The sequence below is a fragment of the Cervus elaphus genome, chromosome 9 (assembly GCF_910594005.1).
Source record: "Cervus elaphus chromosome 9, mCerEla1.1, whole genome shotgun sequence".
In the NCBI taxonomy this organism is placed as follows: domain Eukaryota; kingdom Metazoa; phylum Chordata; class Mammalia; order Artiodactyla; family Cervidae; genus Cervus; species Cervus elaphus.
The window spans coordinates 59988733-60010629 of NC_057823.1; the positions used below are offsets into that span (position 1 = coordinate 59988733).

The window sequence follows — 21897 nt, forward strand, 5'->3', positions numbered from 1 at the left end:
ATCAAGAGGCTCTTTCGTTCCTTTTCACTTTCTGCCATAAGGGTGGTGTCATCTGTATATCTGAGGTTATTGACATTTCTCTCAGCAATCTTGATTCTAGCTTATGATTCATACAGCCTGGCATTTCATGTGATGCACTCTACATATAAGTTAAATAAGCAGGGTGACAATATACAGCCTTGACTCACTCCCTTCCCAGTTTTGAACCAGTCTGTTTTTCCATGTTCAGTTCTAACTGTTGCTTCTTTATCTGCATACAAGTTTCTCAGGAGGCAGGTAGGGTGGTCTGGTATTTCCATCTCTTTAAGAATTTTCCACAGTTTGAGGTGACCTACACCGTCAAAGGCTTTAGTGTAGTCAATGAAGTAGAAGTAGATGTTTATCTGGAATTCTCCTGGCTTTTCTATGATCCAGTGAAAGTGAAAGTTGCTCAGTCGTGTTCAGCTCTTTGCAACCGCACAGACTGCTCCTCTGTCCATGGGATTTTACAGGCAAGAATATTGGAGTGGGTAGCCATTTCCTTCTCCAGGGGATCTATCCAACCCAGGAATGGAACCTGGGTCTCCTGCACTGCAGGCAGAGTATTTACCATCTGAGACACCAGGGAGGCCCTATGGTCCCATGGATGTTGGCAATTTGATCCCTGTTTCTTCTGCCTTTTCTAAATCCAGCTTGTATATATGGAAGTTCTTGGTTCATGTACTATTGAAGCCTAGCTTGGAGGATTTTGAGCATTACTTTGCTAGCATGTGAAATGAGTACAACTGTGCAGTAGTTTGAACATTCTTTGGCGTTACCCTTCTTTGGGACTGGAATGAAAACTGAGCTTCTCCAGTCCTGTGGCCACCGCTGAGTTTTCCAAATTTGTTGGCAAACTGAGTGCAGCACTTTAATAGCATCATCTTTTAGGATTTGAAATAGCTCAGCTGGAATTCCATCACCTCTACTAGCTTTGTTCGTGATGATGCTTTCTTTTTTTTTTTTTGGTACATCATGGCTTAAAATACTATTTACTTTTAATTTCACAAATAAACAGCTGTATTGTTCTGAAAAGCAATGAAAGGCATGCACCTCTACTAGCAGATTTAGCACTTCTGACCAAGTAAGACACCAACTTCTTACAAAATATGCTTCATGCATTATATTGGACTTTTTTTTAAGATGTAAATTTTAATACATTATTTCTTTTTTGAACTTGAACGGGAACCAGAATGGGATGATCCAGAAGGTGACCTGTGGTGCCTGGGTAAAGTAGTGGTGTTCCGAGGGGTTGGCCCTGGGCTCAGGGTTGTTTAGTGTTTTCACCAATCACCTGGCTTTCAGGTGACCGTGATCTTGTTCGTCTTTTTTTGCGATCACCAGATGAAGAAGATCTAGAACGACTTCTCTTTCTGTTCCTCTCAGGAGATGATGATGAACTTGAGTAAGATCTTTTTCGTGGGGAAGAAGAACCCCTGTGGGACCTGGAGCTGGATCTTGATTTCGACCCACGAGATCTCGAACGTTCTCTGGAACTGGAACGAGATCTTGACTGTGAACTGGAAGAACTTCTTGAACGCGACCTGGACCTAGACCTTGAACTGGAGGGGGAGGATGAGCGTGATGAAGATCGTGAATGTGAAGACCGAGACTTTGAGCGACTTCGTCTGTTAGATTTCTTTTTATTACTATCTTCTTCTTCACTGGCATCAAGATTATATTTTGAGAGATCAGCATCATCTTCATCCTCATCCTCATCTAATTTATATTTAGAAAGATCTTCATCCTCATCCTCTTCTTCTCCCTCAGATTCTTTATCTTCAACTTCCTTTAAAATAGATGCAGGACCAACTGCCTTCCCTCTGTATTTTTTCTTCTTACGTCCAAACTCATCATATTCACCATCAGACTCTTCTCTTTCTATGTATTCAACATTTTCTCTTTCATTAAAACCTCCACCATATCCTGTTCTTTCTTCCAATTTAGCATACTTCGGAGTATTACACATGTTACACTCTGATCTTCTGGCCCAATTCACATTACTGCAAGTTTTACACTGCCAGTCATTAGCACTAAATAAGCCTCGGCTCTTTTCTGCGAGTGTCTTTCCTATTTCAGTGCCCCCTGCTTTCATCATCTTAGCCTCAGTTGTTTTCTCTCGACCACATCTATTACAGCTAGTTCTTCTAGCAAAGTTTACATTTCCACATTTTTTGTCCGGGCAAATCCAGTCACCGTCACTGACTCTGAAATTCTTGGTCGACATCTTGGACGCCGCCACCACAACCACCCGCAGCTACGTCTTCCCGTGATGATGCTTTCTAAGGTCCATTTGATTTCATACTCCAATATGTCTGGCTCTAGGTTAGTGATCACACCATTGTGGTTATCCGGGTCATGAAGATCTTTTTTGTATAGCTCTTCTGTGTATTCTTACCACCTCTTCTTAATATCTTCTGCTTCTTTAGGTCCAGACCATTTCTGTCCTTTATTGTGCCCATCTTTGCATGAAATGTTACCTTGGTATCTCTAATTTTCCTGAAGGGATCTCTAATCTTTCCCATTCTATCGTTTTCCTCTATTTCTTTGCACTGTTCACTTAGGAAGGCATTCTTATCTCTCCTTGCTATTCTTTAGAACTCTGCATTCAGATGGATATATCTTTCCTTTTCTCCTTTGTGAAAGGCAGTGGGAACTTAAAAATATAATGCAAATAACAGCTCAGACCAGATTAAACAGAACCTTTGCTTTTGGGAGTAAAGTACCTTAGCTGATTGAAGATACACTTAAAAGCACTGACAAAATTTTAGTCATAAATAAATTTAGATAACTATTTGTCAATCTTAAAAATAAACACTTCTACAGTTCTATGATACACCTCCCACTTTGCTGAAATTAAATGCTATTGCATTCAAAGAAATACTTACCAAGAGGACAAGTTCATTCTCTTAGAGAAGCAATGATTCTGTTGAGTCTATTATTAAATCCTTTAAAAACTCTCTTCAGAGTTGAAATCCAAAATTTTATGATGGGATCTCAAGAAACCAATGCATGTGTTTATTATCTTTGGAACAAAATGGCTTCAGAGTTTCCTGTTAACTTGGGTAATTTATTAGTCTATAAAGATCCACAAAATTCTTGGCTACAACTGAAGTGTGATAAATGTCATGTTCCCCATAAACCATTCTTACCGGTGTCATAAAATAACCCCTGTTCCTTTTCCACTCACCTTGATCCCTAATGACCACATGATTCTCACCTCTTGTATAGCCCATCTGGATTTCATACCAGTTACTTATTACAGCTTATGAGTACCAAGTGCACTAGCCTGGAACTCTCAATTCTGGAATTATTACAGAATCTGCTTTTTGACCAGGACCCTAGTCTTTGCCTGCCAAGGAATGATATGAACAAATAGTTGAAATTAAGAATGCTGGCTATAAGTTAATCTGGGTATTTATTTTGAGCCTTGCTGGTCTAGGAAAGTCATATAAATGATAGATGACTCAAGCTGTAGAAGACAGTATAGTGCAACGTTTATGTGCACTAGCCTTGGAGTTGGGCTGATCTGGGTTGTAATTCTTGCTCTGTAGCTTACTATCTGTCATCTTGGGCAAATGACTTAAGCACTTTTTTCTTCAGTATCATGATCTCTTTAAGTTGCAATTATAAGAATACTTACAGCAGTGGGCTGTGGTGAAGATTAAATAAAATGATGGAAGGAGAAGCCCTTAATTTAGTTTCTGACCTACAGCAAATGCCAGTAAATCAGAGGTGGCTTCCAGGCTTTGTTGTTGCTGCCGCTGTTTATTCTGGGAATAAAGAGAAAGGCCCTTGTTCCCTTTTACCCTCTTCTGATGATTCCATCAGGCTTGGTTATGGACTGGGGTGAAAAACAGCATGATCTCTGTCCTGGAAAAAGTCCCAAAGAGTCCCTTCCCAGGAAAAGGGACATGGTCAGGTTCCATGAAATTCAAAGGGTATTATTTCATGACAAAGTTGTTGCAAAAAACAGGAGCATGACACAGTGCTTCTGAACTGCCAATTTTCTTCAGATTAATTCATTAAGAAACCATCACCCTGTTTCTGAGTGTCGGTGTGAAACAGCAGCTATTTATTTTACTCTCTGAAAATGGCTTCTAGCTCTCAGGATCCTTCATACCCCCATCAACACTCCGTGCCAAGCACCAGGTCCCAGGTGCTCCGCACCACCCACACTGATGTGGTACCTCCATCCTCACCTGGTGGGCCTGCTGTAGGAGCTCCATCCTCTCCTGGAGAATCTGACAGTCATACTCTCTGCTCTTCCTCAGCATCTGCCGCCGTAACTTCTCCACTGCTGTCCTCAGCTCCTCCTGCTGCTTTTCACTTAATAATTCACCAAATTTAATAACAGTTTCTTGCTGCAGAGCATTGTACAAAGTTGCTTCTAGTTCCTGGATTCTCTGGCAAATAGAAGTAGAAAACTTTGGAGTTTAGTATCTTACAGGTGGTGTATAAACATACACATGTGTGTATACGGGGAGGGATGTATTATTTTACCCTCACAGGACCATAGCAACAAAATAAATGTCAAAGCTTGTCCAGCTTAAATATCCTTTTGATGATTCCCTTTATAAGATGCCATAAGGGTCATCTAGCCAATATGTAAATTTCCCTGATGGAGGGGAATTTGTTCTTTTTCCTGGATCCTGTCTATTTCACATACTTTTCCTCTTTAGGAAGTCCTTACCTTGTTATAACTGTATATCCTTCTATTCTCAAACGTAGCTGAGAATAAATTTGTTCTCTCTTTCATTTGACAGATATTTAAAGATATCTATTGTGGCAGTATATTATTTAGAAATAAGCATTGCAAAGTGGTCCATGTTAGAATACTGGAAATTGGAGGTATTTCACACACACGTACACAGTGCCACCTCTCTCCACATGACACACCTCTGATGATGGCTTTATAGTCTCCATTTTTTTTCTTAGAAATTGGGAAATAGAGCCTAAGACCCTTTGGAATTGGACTGTTTTTTAATACTCTGAGATTTGTAGTTGCTGTAGCTGTAAAATGCCTCCTTGAGGCTCTTCTTTTTTAGATGAAGAGTCTACTGCTTTGTACAGCCCAGTTTTCTTTTCTTTCACATGCTTCATTCAGATACATTTACCACAATCTATAATCTTATCCCCATGACTCTGACAGAGGTGAAAGGACATGACCTGGAGAGGGATGTCCTCCAAGCTCCTGTTCTGGACTAAGTGGGCTGACTTACCTTTTAAAAGTTAATGATCAGAATGAGTCTTCAGTCCTGGGACTCACACACATCGTCTAACATTATCATGTGTAGGTAGAGGAGGTAAGGTTGAAAGGGTAGGAAGGGAGGGAAAAATCCCCTCCTTCTTTATTCTCTAAGCAGAGGGCAACTCTCCTTCCCCATCAGGCGGTGCTCAGAATCTCTTACTCAACTTGGAGGGGGAGTACCAATTCATCTTTGTTAATAGCTGGGGCTAAGTGCCTCACTCTTTTCCCAAAAGCAATTCAGGTTGCTTCCAGGAAAGCATTACAAAAACTTTTAAGTTTCCTCTTTTTGTCTTGAGTCAATACACTGCGCGGTGGGGGGCGGGGCAGCGGGGGCAGGGGGGGGGTGGGCTTGCTGGGCGGGGTGGTGCCCACCCAGAGAGAAGAAATCCAAGCTGCAGTCCAACATTAAGAATGATGCTTTATGAATTTGGTGCAGGGGAGTGGATCAAATGTGCTCCTGAGTCAGCATAATCTGGAGGAGAGAGAAAGGTACAGCCCATTTCCCTCATATAGTCTCACTCACTGTGGCTGGATTATGGTAGTTATGGCCACAATGTCTGGAGTCAAACCTAAGCATTACGTACTCACTTAGCAAGCTGGGTCAAGGTCTTCCTCTCTCTAAGTCTTCATTTTCTCATATGAAATATAGAAATAATAATATTCCCTATATCTCATAGGGTTGTTGTAAGAAATAAATGAATTGAAAATACGTATCATGTTACATACAGTATTATTCTACCCCGAGATTAGGATCCCCAACAATCAGATTTAATAAAATTTCTCTGTACTCAACACTGTCATCCAGTCTGTCTTTCATTTAAATATTATTTAACAACATAAGTAAACTGTTTGAAAAATGAATTACAATGAAATATTTATTAACTATTATAGTAGCATTACAACAGCAAGGAGCTAGAGATGTACATTTGTTCTAAAATGAGAACTGGAAGCCACTGGATAAGTGAGCTGCATGTTGTGGTCTATTCAGACACATGACATGACAAATTATACAGGATGCTTTACTACAGAGCATTTAACCATCAACACTCAGAGTCTTGAATGTCTCTTGTACCTACCATATATGCTTGGTCGAGGGCTTGTTTCCTGTAGTCTAGCTCTTCCTCCAGATAGCCTTTGATTTTGCAGAATTGTTCCTAGAAAAAATGGCCATGTTAGTAGATCGAGTCAGCTTAGTTAACAAGAAAGTGATATCTAAATTGTATTGATTAATGTTTTCTCTAATTCCACTGTAAGACAAATCACTAGTCTTTGTAGGGTCAGAGATCTTGTCTTTTAGGGAAATAGTTCAACTTTTACAATTTCACATAGGGAATGTAAAAATCAGTGGAAAGAAGCATAAAACGACAACACAGAATGTCTTAAAGGATTTTCTAATCAACTTAAGAGTATGCCACTAAGGATAGATTTTTTTGTTTGTTATGGCTTCACTGCATGACATGTAGGATCTTGCTTCCCTGACCAGGGATTGAACAGGAGACCCCTGCAGTGGAAGTCGAGTCTTAACCAACAGACTGCCAGGGAAGTCCCTAAGGACAGATTTTGGACAAAATAAATGCTATAGATGCTAACTAATAAGCATATCTGTGTAAATATACTATGATAGCATATTTTTTATAAGAATGTTATGAAATGTAATAGAGCAGAGTTGCATAATAAGAAAATTTATTCAAACTCAACTGTGTATCATTAGCAAACGCAAAGCTAGATAGTAATTCAGAGAGTGGGAGCGACTCTACCCACGCTGCTACTTAATGAGTGTCTGCTCTTGCTATAAAGCCAGGGTGATCCAGGAGATGTAAATCTGATGCTACCTTGCTTGTCCTCAGTCTGCGTGTGGTTCTCACACTGCAAGCATCCTGTCATTTGCAGTAAATAATATATCTTTGTACAGAACATAGCCCTAAGCATAAGTTAATTCTTTCTTTGTATGCTTAACCAGGAACAAGGATCTCTTCCCACGCTGAAGGTAAACTTGATTGCACCGACTTTTTTTTTCCTGTTTTTATTTTTGGCTGTGCTGGGTCTTCATTGCTGGGTCACCTGGACTTTCTCTAGTTGCGGTGAGCGCGAGCTACCCTTCATTGTGGCACACGGGCTTCTCGTTGAGGTGGCTTCCCTTGTTGTGGAGCACAGGCTCTAGGGCACACGGGCTTCAGCAGCTGCGGCTCTTGGACTCCAGAGCACAGACTCAGTAGTTGTGGCGCATGGGCGTACTTGCTCAGCAGTATGTGTAGAGTTCCTGGACCAGGGATCAAGCCTGTGTCCTCTGCATTGGCAGGGATTCTTATATTCTTATCCACTGCGCCACCACGGAAGTCCTGCATTGATTTTGAGAGAGGCTATGTCTGTATGCAATTTTGCTGTTGACTTCCAGCTGATTACATCTGAGCTCCAGTGCTTAGAACAGTGCTTGTTAACAATCTGATTGCCTAATTAAAATTTTTGTATTTAAAGTGTTCAAGGGTATTTTGAATATAGACAAGTTCTTATTAAATCTTTTGACTTTAGAGCCTAACCTGTTGGTAAAATGTAAGTTCTGTGTAAAATATAAGCAAATTGTACAAATTTGTAAGCTGTCACATGCTATAGAAATTCAAGTTGTTTTTATTATAAGATTCTCTGACCTCACAGGAATCACTACCTAGTTTTTAGTAATAGTGACAACAGTAATGACAGTACTATTATCAAATTCTATGCATTGCTCTTTGTTAATAAGGACCAATTCCCAGGCTGGGGGCTTTAAACAAAAGTTAACTGTGGCAAAATACATATAATATAAACTTTATAATCGTAACCATTCTAAGTGTATAGTTCACTAGGATGAAGTATATTCACAAGGTTATGAGACCAACCTCCTGGATTCTTTTTATCTGCAAAATTGAAACTCTGTACCTATTAAACACCAAGTGCCCATTTCTTCCTCTTAGCTCCTGACAATCATTATTGTGTCTTCTGTTTCTATGAATCAGACTACTCCAGGTATCTTATATAAGTAGAATCACACAGTATTTGTCTTTGTGTGATTGACTTATTTCACTTGGCTTATGTCCTCAAAGTTTAGTCATGCTGTAGCATGTAGGAGCATGTCCTTCCTTTTTAAAGGCTGAATCATATTCCATGGGTGTACATACCACATTTTGCTTATCCATTCATCCACTGATACAGAATCTTGGGGTGCTTCCATGTTTAAGTTATAGTGAATAATGCTGCTTTGAACACGGATATACAAAAATCTCAAGAGCCCACTTTCAAATATTATGGGTATATACCCAGAAGTGGTGTTGTATCACGTGGTGATTCCATTTTGAATTGTGTGAGCAATCACGAAGCATACTGCTTTTCATAGCAGCTGTACCATTTTATACATCCAGCAATACTGCATAGGGTTCCAATTTCTCCACATTTTCATCACTGTATGTTACTATTTTGTTTTGTTTTGCTTTTAGTAGCAGCCATCTTAACGGGAGCCAGATGGCTTGGAGATTTTTAATATCAAAGTCATACCCATCATTTCTGTAATGTTTACTATAATTATATATGGTAGAAAATTTATTTAGCCTAAGAAAAAAAACATCAAACTGGATTTTCTTTAGCATTAGTCTTGGAAATACTACAAAATTACAATGTGACATTTTTAGAGAATATAACTTGAAATTGAGGGGTATTTCAATTTTTCTTTGTTTTTATGATACTTCATCTTTACTCACCATGTCACTTTCCAATTCCATCATTTTCTGGTGCAGGGCAGCCTCTGCTCCTTCAATTTGCTGGATCCACTATGGAGTAAAGCAGACACAGGGTTTGACATGACTGCTTGATGTGGTCTAGATGGTACCTTCTCCTGAGCTGCTGTCTTTTCTGCTATCTCAGAAAGTAGACTAAGAACTGAAGTTCTTAGTGCATTTTATCTCTTAGCTCAGAAACAAGTTTATAATTTTCCACTCATCCATTAATTCACTCTTCATTCAACAAATGCCTTCATTGTTATCTACCATGTGTCAGGCAATGTGCTAGGTACCAGGGATGTGAGGGTGAATAAGAAACATATAATTTGCCCTCATTGGAGATTGCCATGAGAGGCTTTCTTGGAAATGACATTGCACTGAACTGTAAAAAATGAGTCAGAGATGACCAGGCAAAAGTGAGGGGCAAGTTCCAAGCTGAAGGTATGTCTAAATCTCCATGATTGGAGGGAGCACAAAGAAAGAAAGAACAAAAGGTGAGATGGAGAAGGGGCAATTTTTCAGTATACGAAACTGATTACAGCTACATGTTGAAGAATCACTTTGTTGAGTAGAGACACAATTTAAATCACACAGAGAATTTACTTTCTTAATAGTTAGAATATATTGTTCTGAGTATTAGATCATTAACATTAGATGGCACTAATATTAGCACTGATCAACACCCTGAATAAATTCAGATTTCGGATAATATAGTGTGAGCCTACCACATATATGGTTTCAGATAATAAATTATTATAATGGGTCTCTACGAAGTTAACCAACAGCTTATCCCCCAGGGAGGCAACTGGGCAAAATAATTAAGTGTATAGGTCCTAGAGGTCAACTTCGTTGTTGCTCAGTCGCTAAGTCATGACAGACGCTTTGCAACCCCATGAACTGCTGGGCCTCCCTGTCCTTCACCATCTCCCGGGAGTTTGCTCAAACTCATGTCCACTGAGTTGGTGATGCCATCTAACCACCTCATTCTCTGTCATCTCCTTCTCCTGACTTCAATCTTTCCCAGCTACCTTAGGTCTTATCCCAATCTTAGCTTTTCACAGCTGTGTGGGCTTGAAACATTACCTGGTTACTCTTAGGTCTCAACTTTCTTATCTGTGAAATGGGATTAATAATGATGTGAAGAGTAAAGAAGGTAATTAACCTAAGGCCCTATGCACAGTGTATTGCATCTACTAGGTACTCAACAGGATTTTAGTTTTTTTGGTTAACATTCATTGTTGTACTTCTGCACTGTTAGAAATTTGCCTCACTACTAGCTATTTTTTCTTGGTTTGTGATAAATTATGCAGTGTACTGAACATTTTTCTATATATTAAAGCCTTGATTTATGCAAGGGGCTGTCACATCTAACAGCTGTTTGGCTGTAAGGAACATGGGGAAATACAAAAAGACATGATGCTAGTCCTGGAGAGATGCTAGTCTCTCAACTCTTGAACATACACAGAACTTCCCTCATGAAACAAATTTCAGTCCAAAGTCATGGGTTTCTGGGCACAGCCTCATATTGCAATTGTGTACCACCCAGTTTTATTAAAATGCTTCCTCCGGCTTGCTGTCCACTTACCATTGAGAAACAAATTCTCTTGTACATCATGTTTTTAAGAGAACTGTCAAATCAAGTAGTCTCTGCCTTTCGTAGAAACTGTCCCAAGTTTTCTTTGTAGTCCTAAACTAAAGTGACTTCCTGCAATAAGGAAAAGCCCTTTACGACCCCAACTGGATGAGATGCTCTGGCTATCACTGCCAAATAAATGTAGCAGAACTGGTGGTAAGACTGTGTTTTCTCTATTATTGTATCACTGGAAGAGTGTCTTCATGAGTTCACTCATTCAGTAAATGCTGATTGATCTCTTACTAAATATGCTGGGCTGGAAAACTAGGAAAACAAAGAGTGAAAAACAGAATCCAGATTTGCCCTCATGGAACTCATAATCTAGTGAACAACAGCATAAATTTTAAAAAAAAGGTGTTTGTGTTATAGTTGTCAGAGAAAGAAGACCTAATTAGACCTGGGTGAGTAGGAAGGCTTCCCCATGTATGGGAGGGTCTGATGATTAATATTTAGCCAGACAAAGGTAAAAAAGGGAAGAAGGAAAAAAAAAACAAAAAAAAAAAAAAAAAAAGGGAAGAAGGGAAAATCTTGACAAAAGCAATGGTATAAAGGACCAAGGGGTAGAAATATGTACAGGCAGACAGAAAGAGTTAAAGAACAAATCCCAGATATTTCCCATTAAATACTTCAGGATGTATCCCTAATGCTTCAGGTCTTAAAAAAGAACACAACCACAAGGCCATTTCCACACTGCAAACTTAACGTTAATTCCTTCCATCATCTGATACCTGGTTCATATTGAAACTTCCCTAGTTGTCAGCAAAATGTTGCTTTCTTCACACTTGGTTTGCTTGAATCAAGATGTAAAGAACGATCGTTTCACTATTTCTTAAGTACCTTTTCACGTTATAGAAATCTTTCTACCTCTGCCATTTTTTTCTTGATGTCATTATTTTGTTTGAGTCACTAAACTAGGTTGGAGCAAGGTGAATGCTTGCTCATGGTTTCACTTAATTTACAACATGCTTTTTATGCATTTATGGAAAAAAAAAGTCTCAAGGAACTTATACTAGTTCTCACTTCATCCAACTGTGTGCACCAGTTAACTATGTGCCGATTTTCTTTTTTTTTTTTTTACCTTTAGATATTTTATTATATTTTCCTTAAAGGGAAAGAAAGTTGAATATAAATTTTCCTACATAAACACATGTTCATTATCATGCAAATTATAATGAATATTAGTTCTTATTATAATTTAATTAAAACTTCCAACTCATAGTCCTCCCAATTCCCCTAAACTACACAAATGATTTGCCTTTCTTGAGTCAGAATTTATCTAAAACAGACCCACAATTTTCATGACAATGATTTGTTGAAAACTAGGTCAGTATTTTCCTACAGCCGATTTTCAAGGTGCCCAGAATACAGCCAGTTACCAGGCTTCTTCACTTGGGTCTTTCCTTTTTTCTCTCCCTTGCATTTACCAGATTTAAACACAAGGGGGCGAGAGAACACTCAGCGTTGCCCTTCTGACAGTCCTCAAGTTAGGCTTTCTGAATGAGTCTGCAGGGAGCCACCACCAAGTTACAAAATCAGTTGGAACGCATCCAAGGAAAAACCCGTAGAAAGAGCCATGCTGCTCCAACTTTCCACCTCTTAACGGAAACGTCTTCCTTATTGGTTTCCCAGGTTTTAAAACAGTGACTTCAGTAATGTAATCCAGGTTTTGCAAGTTTACAGAAGTACATTTTTAAGAGGCTTCAAAGTACTCACCCCAAATCAGGGTGTAGACCTTATTTTGTATATTCTCATTCTAGCTGGGTTAAGACTAAAATATTTATTAGGTATTCAATAATGTAAAATCAGGTGCGAAGAGAATGTCCTTCAACCCCAGGTGTTAAGTCAGACACTGAGATGATTTGAATGTTAGTACAATTTATTACCTTTTCTGCCAGGGACAGCACAGTGCTGGCCTGAATTATAGCCACTTGCTCTTCATTTCTTAAATTCTGTGTGGGGTAAGGGGGAGAGAAAGAAAATAAGCTGAAGACACTTTGGACATTTACACTGTTAGAAAATACGACCTAACTTGCCTGCCACATGTACATGCATGGAACATTTACAGTCTATCCTATTTAGTAATAATTCTGAGAAAGAGTTCATTCAAAACCTGTAGAAAGTACATTAAATGTGATGCTTTTATATCTCTCTAGTTCTGACTTGATTTTATGTTTCACTGTAAACATACTTCATTAACAGTCATAAGAAAAGCAGAAACCAAAATGAAATAAAAAGTAATCTCTTCATAGCAGTTTGATACAATTTAATTGATTTTGTTCTCTGCTTTGATAATTTTTCAAGGGAAAAAATAGCATGACTACTTCAACCTACATGCATCATTCACCGAGTATCTCAATGAATGGTCCTCCCACTGAATTAATATGCCTTGACCCTGTCAGGAAGGTGTTTTAGAAAGAAAAAGGATTATAGTTTCCTGGTTCATTTTTATGGGGCTGCCACCAACCCTACTATTTAGCAGTATTTGCAACTGCATGACTGATTAATTTTATGCCGAATGCCTCCCAGCAACAGTTAGAAGGTAATTAGCTTTAATCACCGCTGATGTGGTCGGCATACAAACCTGAAACGTGCCCAAGAAAAGCACCTTCCGCTTTCCCACTTCTGCCACTACCTTGCAGAGACCCTTATAATCCTTAAACCGAGTGGCCTGATAAATTGTTGATTCTCTTCCAGAATCTGTAAGCTTAAGTGAACCTGGAGTCTCACTTGTCATTATTTTTTAAGTTTTTTTCAATTTAGGTATGTACGTAAGTATGTATGTATTCCAAGTCTAGTGGATTTACAATGTTGTGTTAGTTTCAGGTGCATAGCACAGTGACTTAGTTATACACATATATATTCTTTCAGATTCTCTTCCCTTTTAGGTTACTACAAATACTGAATAGAGTTCCCTTCACTTGATCTTATTTTACACATGTTACATTGGCAAGTATTTCTTGCTTCTCTTTAGACAAATTCATATTTATACAGCACTTTTTTCATTACTTACCCCATTATCACCTAAGATATCAAGCTGCTTTATGAGATCAGGGATATTCACATCCTGCAAAATCAAGGAGTTGCATTCAAGTCAAAGGCGCAAGAGTGGCTTAACCATTCTATCAGTGCTCTTACCTCAAATGAGAGAGGACATTTTAAGACCTGTACCTTCTTGAGCTGTTTTCAATCAATCACAACTGGTTTTACATTTCCATTCTGCTTTTTATGAGCTGTGTGAACCTGGCAAAACTCCTTAACAATGCATTTTCAATTCCGCCAATTACAAAATGGAGGTAATAAACACCTCTTTCACAGGCTGATTTGAGGATAAAGAGATAGTATATAAAAGGTCTAGGACGTATAAGAACTCAAAATTTTCTCAGTAGATTTTTTTTCTCATGATTATTGAAAATTTGTTCCGACTGTGGTAGATTTCAAGTATAAAGAAAAGTAACAGTAATAAATTTAAATAACCAGCCAGTTTCACTCTAATTAATGGGATCTGACCTGGTTGAGATTTTGACAGCTGCATAGAAAACTATAGTGCACTTTCATTTTTTGGGTATTTAGTATTAATTCCACTTATGGAAGACAGCTTATTTTTATTATATTGCCCTACCCCCGTCAGTTTGAAGCAACTGCACCATTTAAAGTGCTGCTGGGTATAAATTACATACATTGAATTAGGTTGTCTGTGATTTATTTAAAAACAAAACATCTAAGGAAAAGACAAGGTGATGTGCTTCTCATTTAGAGCTGAATCAAAAAATTGCTTTGGTTTACAAATTTTCATGCAGCCCAGGAAGGCCAGAAGTTTAAACAACATGAGAATGGTTTACAATGAAGTCAAGGAAGCACAATTTTCTACCCAATTTCCCCATTAGTACCACTTTCTCCTCTTACTTATGTTCAGATAACAGTGTGTGTATGTGTGTGTGTGTGTGTGTGTGTGTGTCAGATAACAGTGTGTGTGTGTGTGTGTGTGTGTGTGTGCGCGCGCGCTAAGCCGCTTCAGTCATGTCGGACTCTTTGCGACCCTATAGACCGAAGGCTACCAGGCTGCTCTGTCCATGGGATTCTCCAGGCAAGAGTACTGGAGTGGGTTGCCATGTCCTCCTACAGGGGATCTTCCCAACCCAGGGATCAAATCCAAGTCTCTTTAAGTCTCCTGCATTGGCAGACGGGTTTTTACACTACCTGGGGAAGCCCATAGAAAACAGTATAGCAGATCCCTGTTGCCAGAAATACAAAGTCTAGCTCAGTCTCAGAGGTAAAGAGGAGGCAACTAAAGCAGGTATATTTGGCAGTCAGAGTGGGAGCAGGAGGGGCCATGCAGAAGGCACGGGCAGGAGGATTCCGAGCCTTACATCTGGAACAGACAGTTGCTATGTGATTTTGTCACATGCAAGGACAATATATTTTCCAAGAGATGGAGCCACTTCCACTAGACCTTAACATTTAAAATGTATTCCAATATCACTAAAAATAAAATTATATACTATGTCTAAGTGGACAACATGTTATAATCCCTAAAGCCTTCTGAAAGGGAGTGTGTCAGCTGGTCAGTCATGTCTGACTCTTTGTGACCCCCCATGGATTGCAGCCCACCAGGCTCCTCTGTCAGTGGGATTTCCCAGGCAAGAATCCTGGAATGGGTAGTCATTCCCTTCTCTGGGGGATCTTCCCACCCAGGGCTCAAACCTGGGTCTCCTGCATTGCAGGCACATTCTTTCTGTCTGAGTCACCAGGGAAGCCCAAAAGGGAAATCCTACCTAAAACACTCACAACAAAAGAGATGGTGGTGAGATGATTTCTAGATTTCTTCTAATACTGAAATTCCAAGATGATGAATTCCACAGCCATCAGAGCAGCACAACAAATACCTTTTTATCTGGCATCCTTGAAATATGTTTCTATAAGTAGTGAATTTATTTAATATTTCTGCTACATGATCAAGGGTAATTATCTTTACACATATTTTGATTCTGTATTACTCTCTTTTAAATAATCATTGCTTCCTTTTTTTTTTTTTGCTGTTACCATTCATATATCTGTCACACATTTATTTGTGTACATCCTGTTAATTCTCCCATAGACGTGACTATTTTCAGCTCCTACATGGTTTGTATCAAAACGACACCCAGTGACTGAAAGACCAAACAGTGACCAGTAACCTCCCCTTTTCCAATTCCCAGCTCTTCTACTGTCTACAACACACACAAGGAAACATGTGCCTACCTTGACACCTTCTTTCATACAGTAGATCTGGAGAGCACTCACACCATCTGAGAATGGGTGAATTTGCAGATTAAATGGAGGGGATCGTCTCTCTCTTTCCTTGAAATACAGTGAAGAATACATAGGAATTGGAAAAAAAAAGCAACAACTGATTAATCACTAAACCAGTTGTCTATGTTCTCTATGCTATTTCAGCAGTTTATCAATATGCCATTTGGCAAAAAAAAAAAAAAAAAAGAAAATTGAACTCAAGATATTCAAGCTTGAATGTAATGGAAAAGAACTGATTAGTCAACTGAGAGTTGTGGGAGAAGAATTTATCACCGTGTCATCCAGGTTTGCAAATTTTTTGATCAGGGAAATTTGGGAAGTGGAGTTCCATTTTAAACTGCATGAATATTTAGAGCTTTCAGGTGTCACAAAGAATCTTCTTCTGACCATGAAGCTTTATGGCAGCTCAGGGCCTTTTGCATATTCAATTCACTCAAGCTTGATGAGTAAGATAAGTGGGCTACCAAAATGACTTACTTCTTCACTGAAGCATACCAACTGCAAACTCTATTCAAACCTAATGTTTGATATTATTCAAACCTAATGTGAAATATCTTCAAGAAGAAAATTGCTGGCAAAATAACAAATAAGTCAAATGGGAAATTTTCTTATCCTTTACATATCAGCATATTTAAACCAGACCCTAAGCCAGATTCTGCATGATACAATCAGAATCTGATTTGATTATGTTTTACTTTAAAAATATAGACTCTGAAACTTAGGTTAACCAGAGTATTTCCTAAAACAAATTACCTTGCTTTTTAGCCTTTTGCATAATGCACTACAGAATAAAAAGTTTACTTACAAATTCAAGAGTCTAACAATAAAATACTTTTGTAATATAGTACATTTTGAAATATAATTTTAAATATATAAAAGAAATTTTTCTGAGTCAGAAATGGAGGATGGAAATGCTTATGTAAAGGAAATGAAATATTTATGAAGTTTGAAATCTACTTAGCTATTTAAAAATTATTCATTAGCCTTGTTCATAAAGGCAACCATGTTGTAAAGTACAGTATCTGAGCAGACAATTCTGAGTTGCTTCAATGCTTCACCACTGACTAGTCACACGAGTTGGACAAGTTATTTAACCTCAGTTGCCTCATCAATCAAATCTTGGTTGTGGCTATGAGGTCTAGTGAGTGTATGTATCTGAAATGCTTAATTTGGTACCTCACACATAGAGTAGGATCAGTGTATGTTAATTGTTATGATTATTTTTATCATCATCATCATTTCCTTACTTCTAGTTCTAGGTTTCGAAACTCCAGCAGCTCATTCTGGTCTCTGGCATCCTGTAGTTCCTGTTGGAGCCGGTGATTTTCTGCCTCTTGTTTTTCTATCTAATAAAGTAAATCCTCAAGTTAGGTGGACATTGCACAAAAGCATCTACAACTTTGCAAAGCAAGCACGGACAGCATTCATTTACTCAGTGAATAAATCTTCCAGATCATGAAGAAAAAAATCCCAAGTACATGTGAATAAAATAAATCTTTGGCTTTCCTTCTAGTTATCCTTTGGTTGAATTGTTTGGGTCATAGAGGAAAATGCTGGAGGATACTCCATTCATTGGGACCAGGTCTAGGGACCCTGTGAAAAATGAATTTGTCCCATGTGGTCAGGGACAGTGTCCAAGAACTAGATTAAACGGTGCAAACAATGGAGACTGACACCTCTTATTTCTGGAGTTACAAGTTGCTGAAGAAATATTTTTTATAAAACAGCTCTGATCCTACACAAAACTTTGTTGAATTCTAGTTACCTTCAGAATAAAGTCAAAGTCTCAATATGGAAATAAAAAACTTTAATAATCTGCTCATCATATTTAGGTGTTATCACTGTCATGTCTACATACACACACTCACTCACATGCAATCACATGCACTTGGATCTAGAAACCCAGATCTACCCTATATTCTGAATATTCCAGGAGCTCTGTCGGCTCATCTTGGTCTGAAAAGGGCTCTTCCTTTTCCTTTTCTACGTGAGGAAATCCTACATTTCCATGACATCTCCTACCATAAGAGGCTTCCCCTGGCTTCTCAATTCAAAATGACACCACTCCTTTCTGTTTTCCCATAGGGTTTTCCTGTAGGATGTCTAGTATGCCATTAAGTTTGTTGTGTACAAACTTGCCTTGCCCTGTATATATACTGTATATATACACAGAACCCATGTCCACAAGGCCTCAGAACATTTCCATGATCGGCAATCGGTTTGGCGCTGCCTTCAATATTAGCTGTGTGAGTGGGCCTTCTGTACAGTAACTGTTTAAAATCTTGAATTTAGAAATAAAAAATCAAGGGCTTATTAATCTAAAGTAAATCTTACTTTCTCGAGTGTAAACACTTGAAGTAGAATGTTTAGTTTTATTGTTGCTTTGGTTTTCTTTTACTCTTAGAAGGCTGGGCTCAAAAATTCCCTTTATAGACCAAAGGAAATCAGACAGAGACATAATGGGAGTTATTTTTTTAGATGATAAACAGTGTGATAACACTTATTACTGGGCAGCTCGGAGACTACTAAAATTCTCTTTTCACTTAGCCTCTTGATATAGAAAAATAAATATAGGAGGAAGTGAGATACTATATGACATTAATTTATGTAGTCAACCAAGTTTTTTACACTAGATTTTTGTGGTTTAGTAAATGTTCGAAAGTTTTTATAAGTTGACTATTTCCTAGAATCTTGGATTGAGATCAGAGATGGGATATCTGGGGAGATTCCTGGATCTAGTGCTTAGCACTAGCCATCATATTAATGGTTCACAGGTGGCTGCAATACAAAAACCAGGGTCAGTGTCCATAAAGTTTCTTTATAGGGACCATTAACCTTTCTGAGAGTACCAGTCCTCAGTCCTGGAACACCTACCCTGCTTCTATACATCAGCTTTGTCTCTCATCATGCAGAAAGTAAGACACGACCAGCAGGAAGGGAGACGACCATCTTCTTTCCCCTTCCATGCTTACCAGGGTGTTGCAGTTAATTTTTATTACTTGTCAAGACCAGTGAATATTGGTATAAACAACCCTAAAATAATTTTTACATAACTCTGTGTCACCCTTCAGAATAACTTCCCTTACTCACATGCTCTTTCAAATTCTCTTTTTGTCAAGAATAATATAAGATTATTTTGTAATCATTTCACATAACCAAAGGCAAATATTAATACCAAAAGAAAAGCCATGCTTGAATGTAAAATGATCTCTGTTGTATCTCACTGTCCCCAGTCAAAAGCCTACATTCAGCTAACCTAAATTAATTCTATCTATTGGGCCAAAACCATGCCTCTGTATCTTGATTTGTTGAACAACTTCTGGGACATGCTCTTTTGTGCTTTGGATGTATCTTTTGAAACGTTCTTTCATAAAACAAATACATAAATAAGCAGCCAATATTAGCAAAAAATTAACAGTGAGAACCCAGTCAATGCTAGGTTGCAGCATCTCTTAGAGTCACTTCCTTGTACAAAATCATCAGTCCTATTCATAAGTGTTCTTATAGATGGACAACCACATAGGATGTGTGCACATATGGGTATATATATATGTACAGTAAATATACAGTATATATATATATGCAACAAATCAATAGGTTTCAGGGATCACATCTTTCCAATCGGCACGATGCCCAGCACAGAGCCATGCATACCACGGGCCACTCAACTGATGGTGATGGCGGTGACAGAGATGCGGCTGGGCGCGCAGCAGAGGGGAGCACAGCCGGAAGAGCCTCCCCGTCCCCGCGCCCCTGTGCCACTCCTGAGCGGACCCCTGCTGCTCCTGGATCTCTCATCAGTCTCTCCTCTGCCCCATTAGGGTGTTGCGCCCCACATACCTTTTCTAAAAGCTCCTGGTTTCTCTTAATGAAAAGCTGTTTATCTTCTACCCAGTGTGAATCCTGTTTGACAAAGAATATCGCGCAGTCAGCATTTCAGAGTGGCACGAAAGAGCATGTATTGTCAAACCACTTTGCCAGAGCTGTCTTCTCTCCACCCGGTCTGTTTGCCTGCCAGCGACCGGTAAACGTCACTCACCCCAGCCAGCTCCTCACTCTAAGATGTTGGGGCCAAAGTTGCCAGGAAAATTTAACCCCCCTTTTCATTGTCGCTCGCTATCCCTATCTTTTTCAGTCTGAATAATCCAGGACCAGCCTTCTGGGGACTCAGAAGTGACCACACAGGCAAAAAGTGAAAGGGGTCAGAATGCACACAGGCTAGATACGTATGGATGGAAAACATTAAAATGCAGAACCATCAATGTAGCATAGAGGCAAAGAATGCAGCTTGAGGGGTGGGTCTTGGTCTTAGCAGCTCATGATCACTCTAGGCTAAGGGTGCAGTGCTCCTCTTCCCTGGGCATTCTCTCTGTTGCCCAGCCTCATCCGCTCTTGTAGCTGGGTTCACGCTCTGGCCAGCAAAACACCAGGGACAGAAACAGACAGCTCAACATTCGGACACAGTTTGAGGAGATCACTGTGGACAGCCAAGCCGTGTCCTGAATGGGCACAGGGTGATCTAGTGGAAGGTCAGATTGAATCGTCTGCAGCTGCAGAAGTGAGAGCAACCAGATGCCTACCTGCCCTTTCTGAGCCAGAGTCGCTTCCAGATCTTCTATTTTGGCTTTATACCTTAGCACCTCGGCCTGGAGTTGTTCTTGAGCCTAGCGAAATCAAAATTCCAGAACTCAATAAGTAAAATGGTAGTTCTACAATTTTTCTTCCCACCATCTTCCCCGATTAGAACTCAACAAGTGAGAGAGAGGAAAAAATAATTTTCTACCATCGAAGAAACTTTTAAATCTATTTTTACATTCTAAACTCTCTGCATATAACTTTCAGTGGCTCCCTTTACCATCAGGTTAAAATTCACTGTACTTCTACACTTAGTTTGGTCTTATACTTCCAGTCTTTCCCCACCATCCATCAGGGCAGGGTCCACTCCTTACCGCCTGGTGATCTCCTTGTTTCCTAAATATGCCTTGTACTTCTCCATTTCTTTCTTTCTTTGAACAAGTGCCCTTCTGGAAAGTCTTCTCCCATTTGCCTCTCCAGAACATTTCCATTCTTTCAAAGCCAATTTTGTGCCTTATATGTAAGTCTAAATCCAAATCTATGTAAGTATTTATTTATGTATCTATCACCTGCTTTCTCTGTGTGTGTGTGTGTGCGTGTGTGTGCATGTGTGTGATGTGTGTGCACACACATGCACATCAGCAGTTTGGGACACTGATTTGTATGGAATGACCTTATCTCATTTGGTCCAGTTGTTTTTAAGATTCTCTTCTATTCTCTCTATATATGATCCTATTATCTGTTTTTATTTTCTGGCCATACACATATTACTTTCTTCATTGTCTTATGATCCAGATGGGTTCTTTGGTACAAAGTTGAACAAAATCAGCGATGGGAAGTATTATTCTCTTATTGTTCACTGTGAGGAGAATATTTCTTTGAACTGTTAAATATTATATTTACCTTTATCAGGTTAAAAATTTCAAACTTAGCTTGCTGAGAATTATTTTAACTTTGAATGAATTATTTTAACTAATAATTTTGTTAACTTTAACCTATTTATTTCTTGTATTGAAACGATTGTCTTCTGTTTTCATTGATAATTTTTCATTTTTATTAACTATTTTTGTATTTCTATTTTCTTTGAATTTATTACTCTTTTTCCCACATGTTGATTTGTTTTAGACTATTTTGCTCAGAATAGTAAGTTTTCTTACTTTAATGGCCATAAACAGTTCTAGACCTGTATTTCGATAGGAGAGTGAGACTAAAGAGAGAACTGGTTTCTACATCATCACCTCTCCAAAAAACAAGGCATAAGTTATTATTTTCATTGACTAGTCCTATGCTTATAAGAATGGGTAGTAAATGCTGATAAAAGAATCCACAACTCTTACAGTATTAGGGCATAGACATGAAAGCACACACACATCCTTTCCTAATGA

General features: G+C 38.8%; 2 protein-coding genes across 6 annotated transcripts in view; both read right to left on the minus strand.

The window, feature by feature from the left end:
- JAKMIP2 (janus kinase and microtubule interacting protein 2) overlaps positions 1-21897 on the minus strand; it is a 187762-nt gene that overhangs the window by 16388 nt on the left and 149477 nt on the right. For 4 of the 5 annotated variants that reach the window (XM_043913188.1, XM_043913185.1, XM_043913187.1 and 1 more), the window contains exons 11-19: positions 20518-20601; positions 19778-19840; positions 17185-17283; positions 15887-15985; positions 13659-13712; positions 12532-12597; positions 8998-9066; positions 6346-6423; positions 4221-4424 (exon numbers count right to left, since the gene is read on the minus strand). In XM_043913188.1, the coding sequence (XP_043769123.1) occupies positions 4221-4424; positions 6346-6423; positions 8998-9066; positions 12532-12597; positions 13659-13712; positions 15887-15985; positions 17185-17283; positions 19778-19840; positions 20518-20601 (816 nt within the window). The remainder of the gene's footprint in view (positions 1-4220; positions 4425-6345; positions 6424-8997; positions 9067-12531; positions 12598-13658; positions 13713-15886; positions 15986-17184; positions 17284-19777; positions 19841-20517; positions 20602-21897) is intronic. The other variant, XM_043913189.1, reaches the window with a different exon arrangement.
- On the minus strand, positions 1127-2281 carry LOC122700353 (zinc finger Ran-binding domain-containing protein 2-like). The gene is made up of 2 exons (XM_043913190.1): positions 1319-2281; positions 1127-1244 (listed from the first exon to the last, which is right to left on the minus strand). The coding sequence occupies exons 1-2, from the start codon at positions 2243-2245 to the stop codon at positions 1179-1181; spliced, it is 993 nt and encodes a 330-aa protein (XP_043769125.1). The 5' UTR covers positions 2246-2281; the 3' UTR covers positions 1127-1178.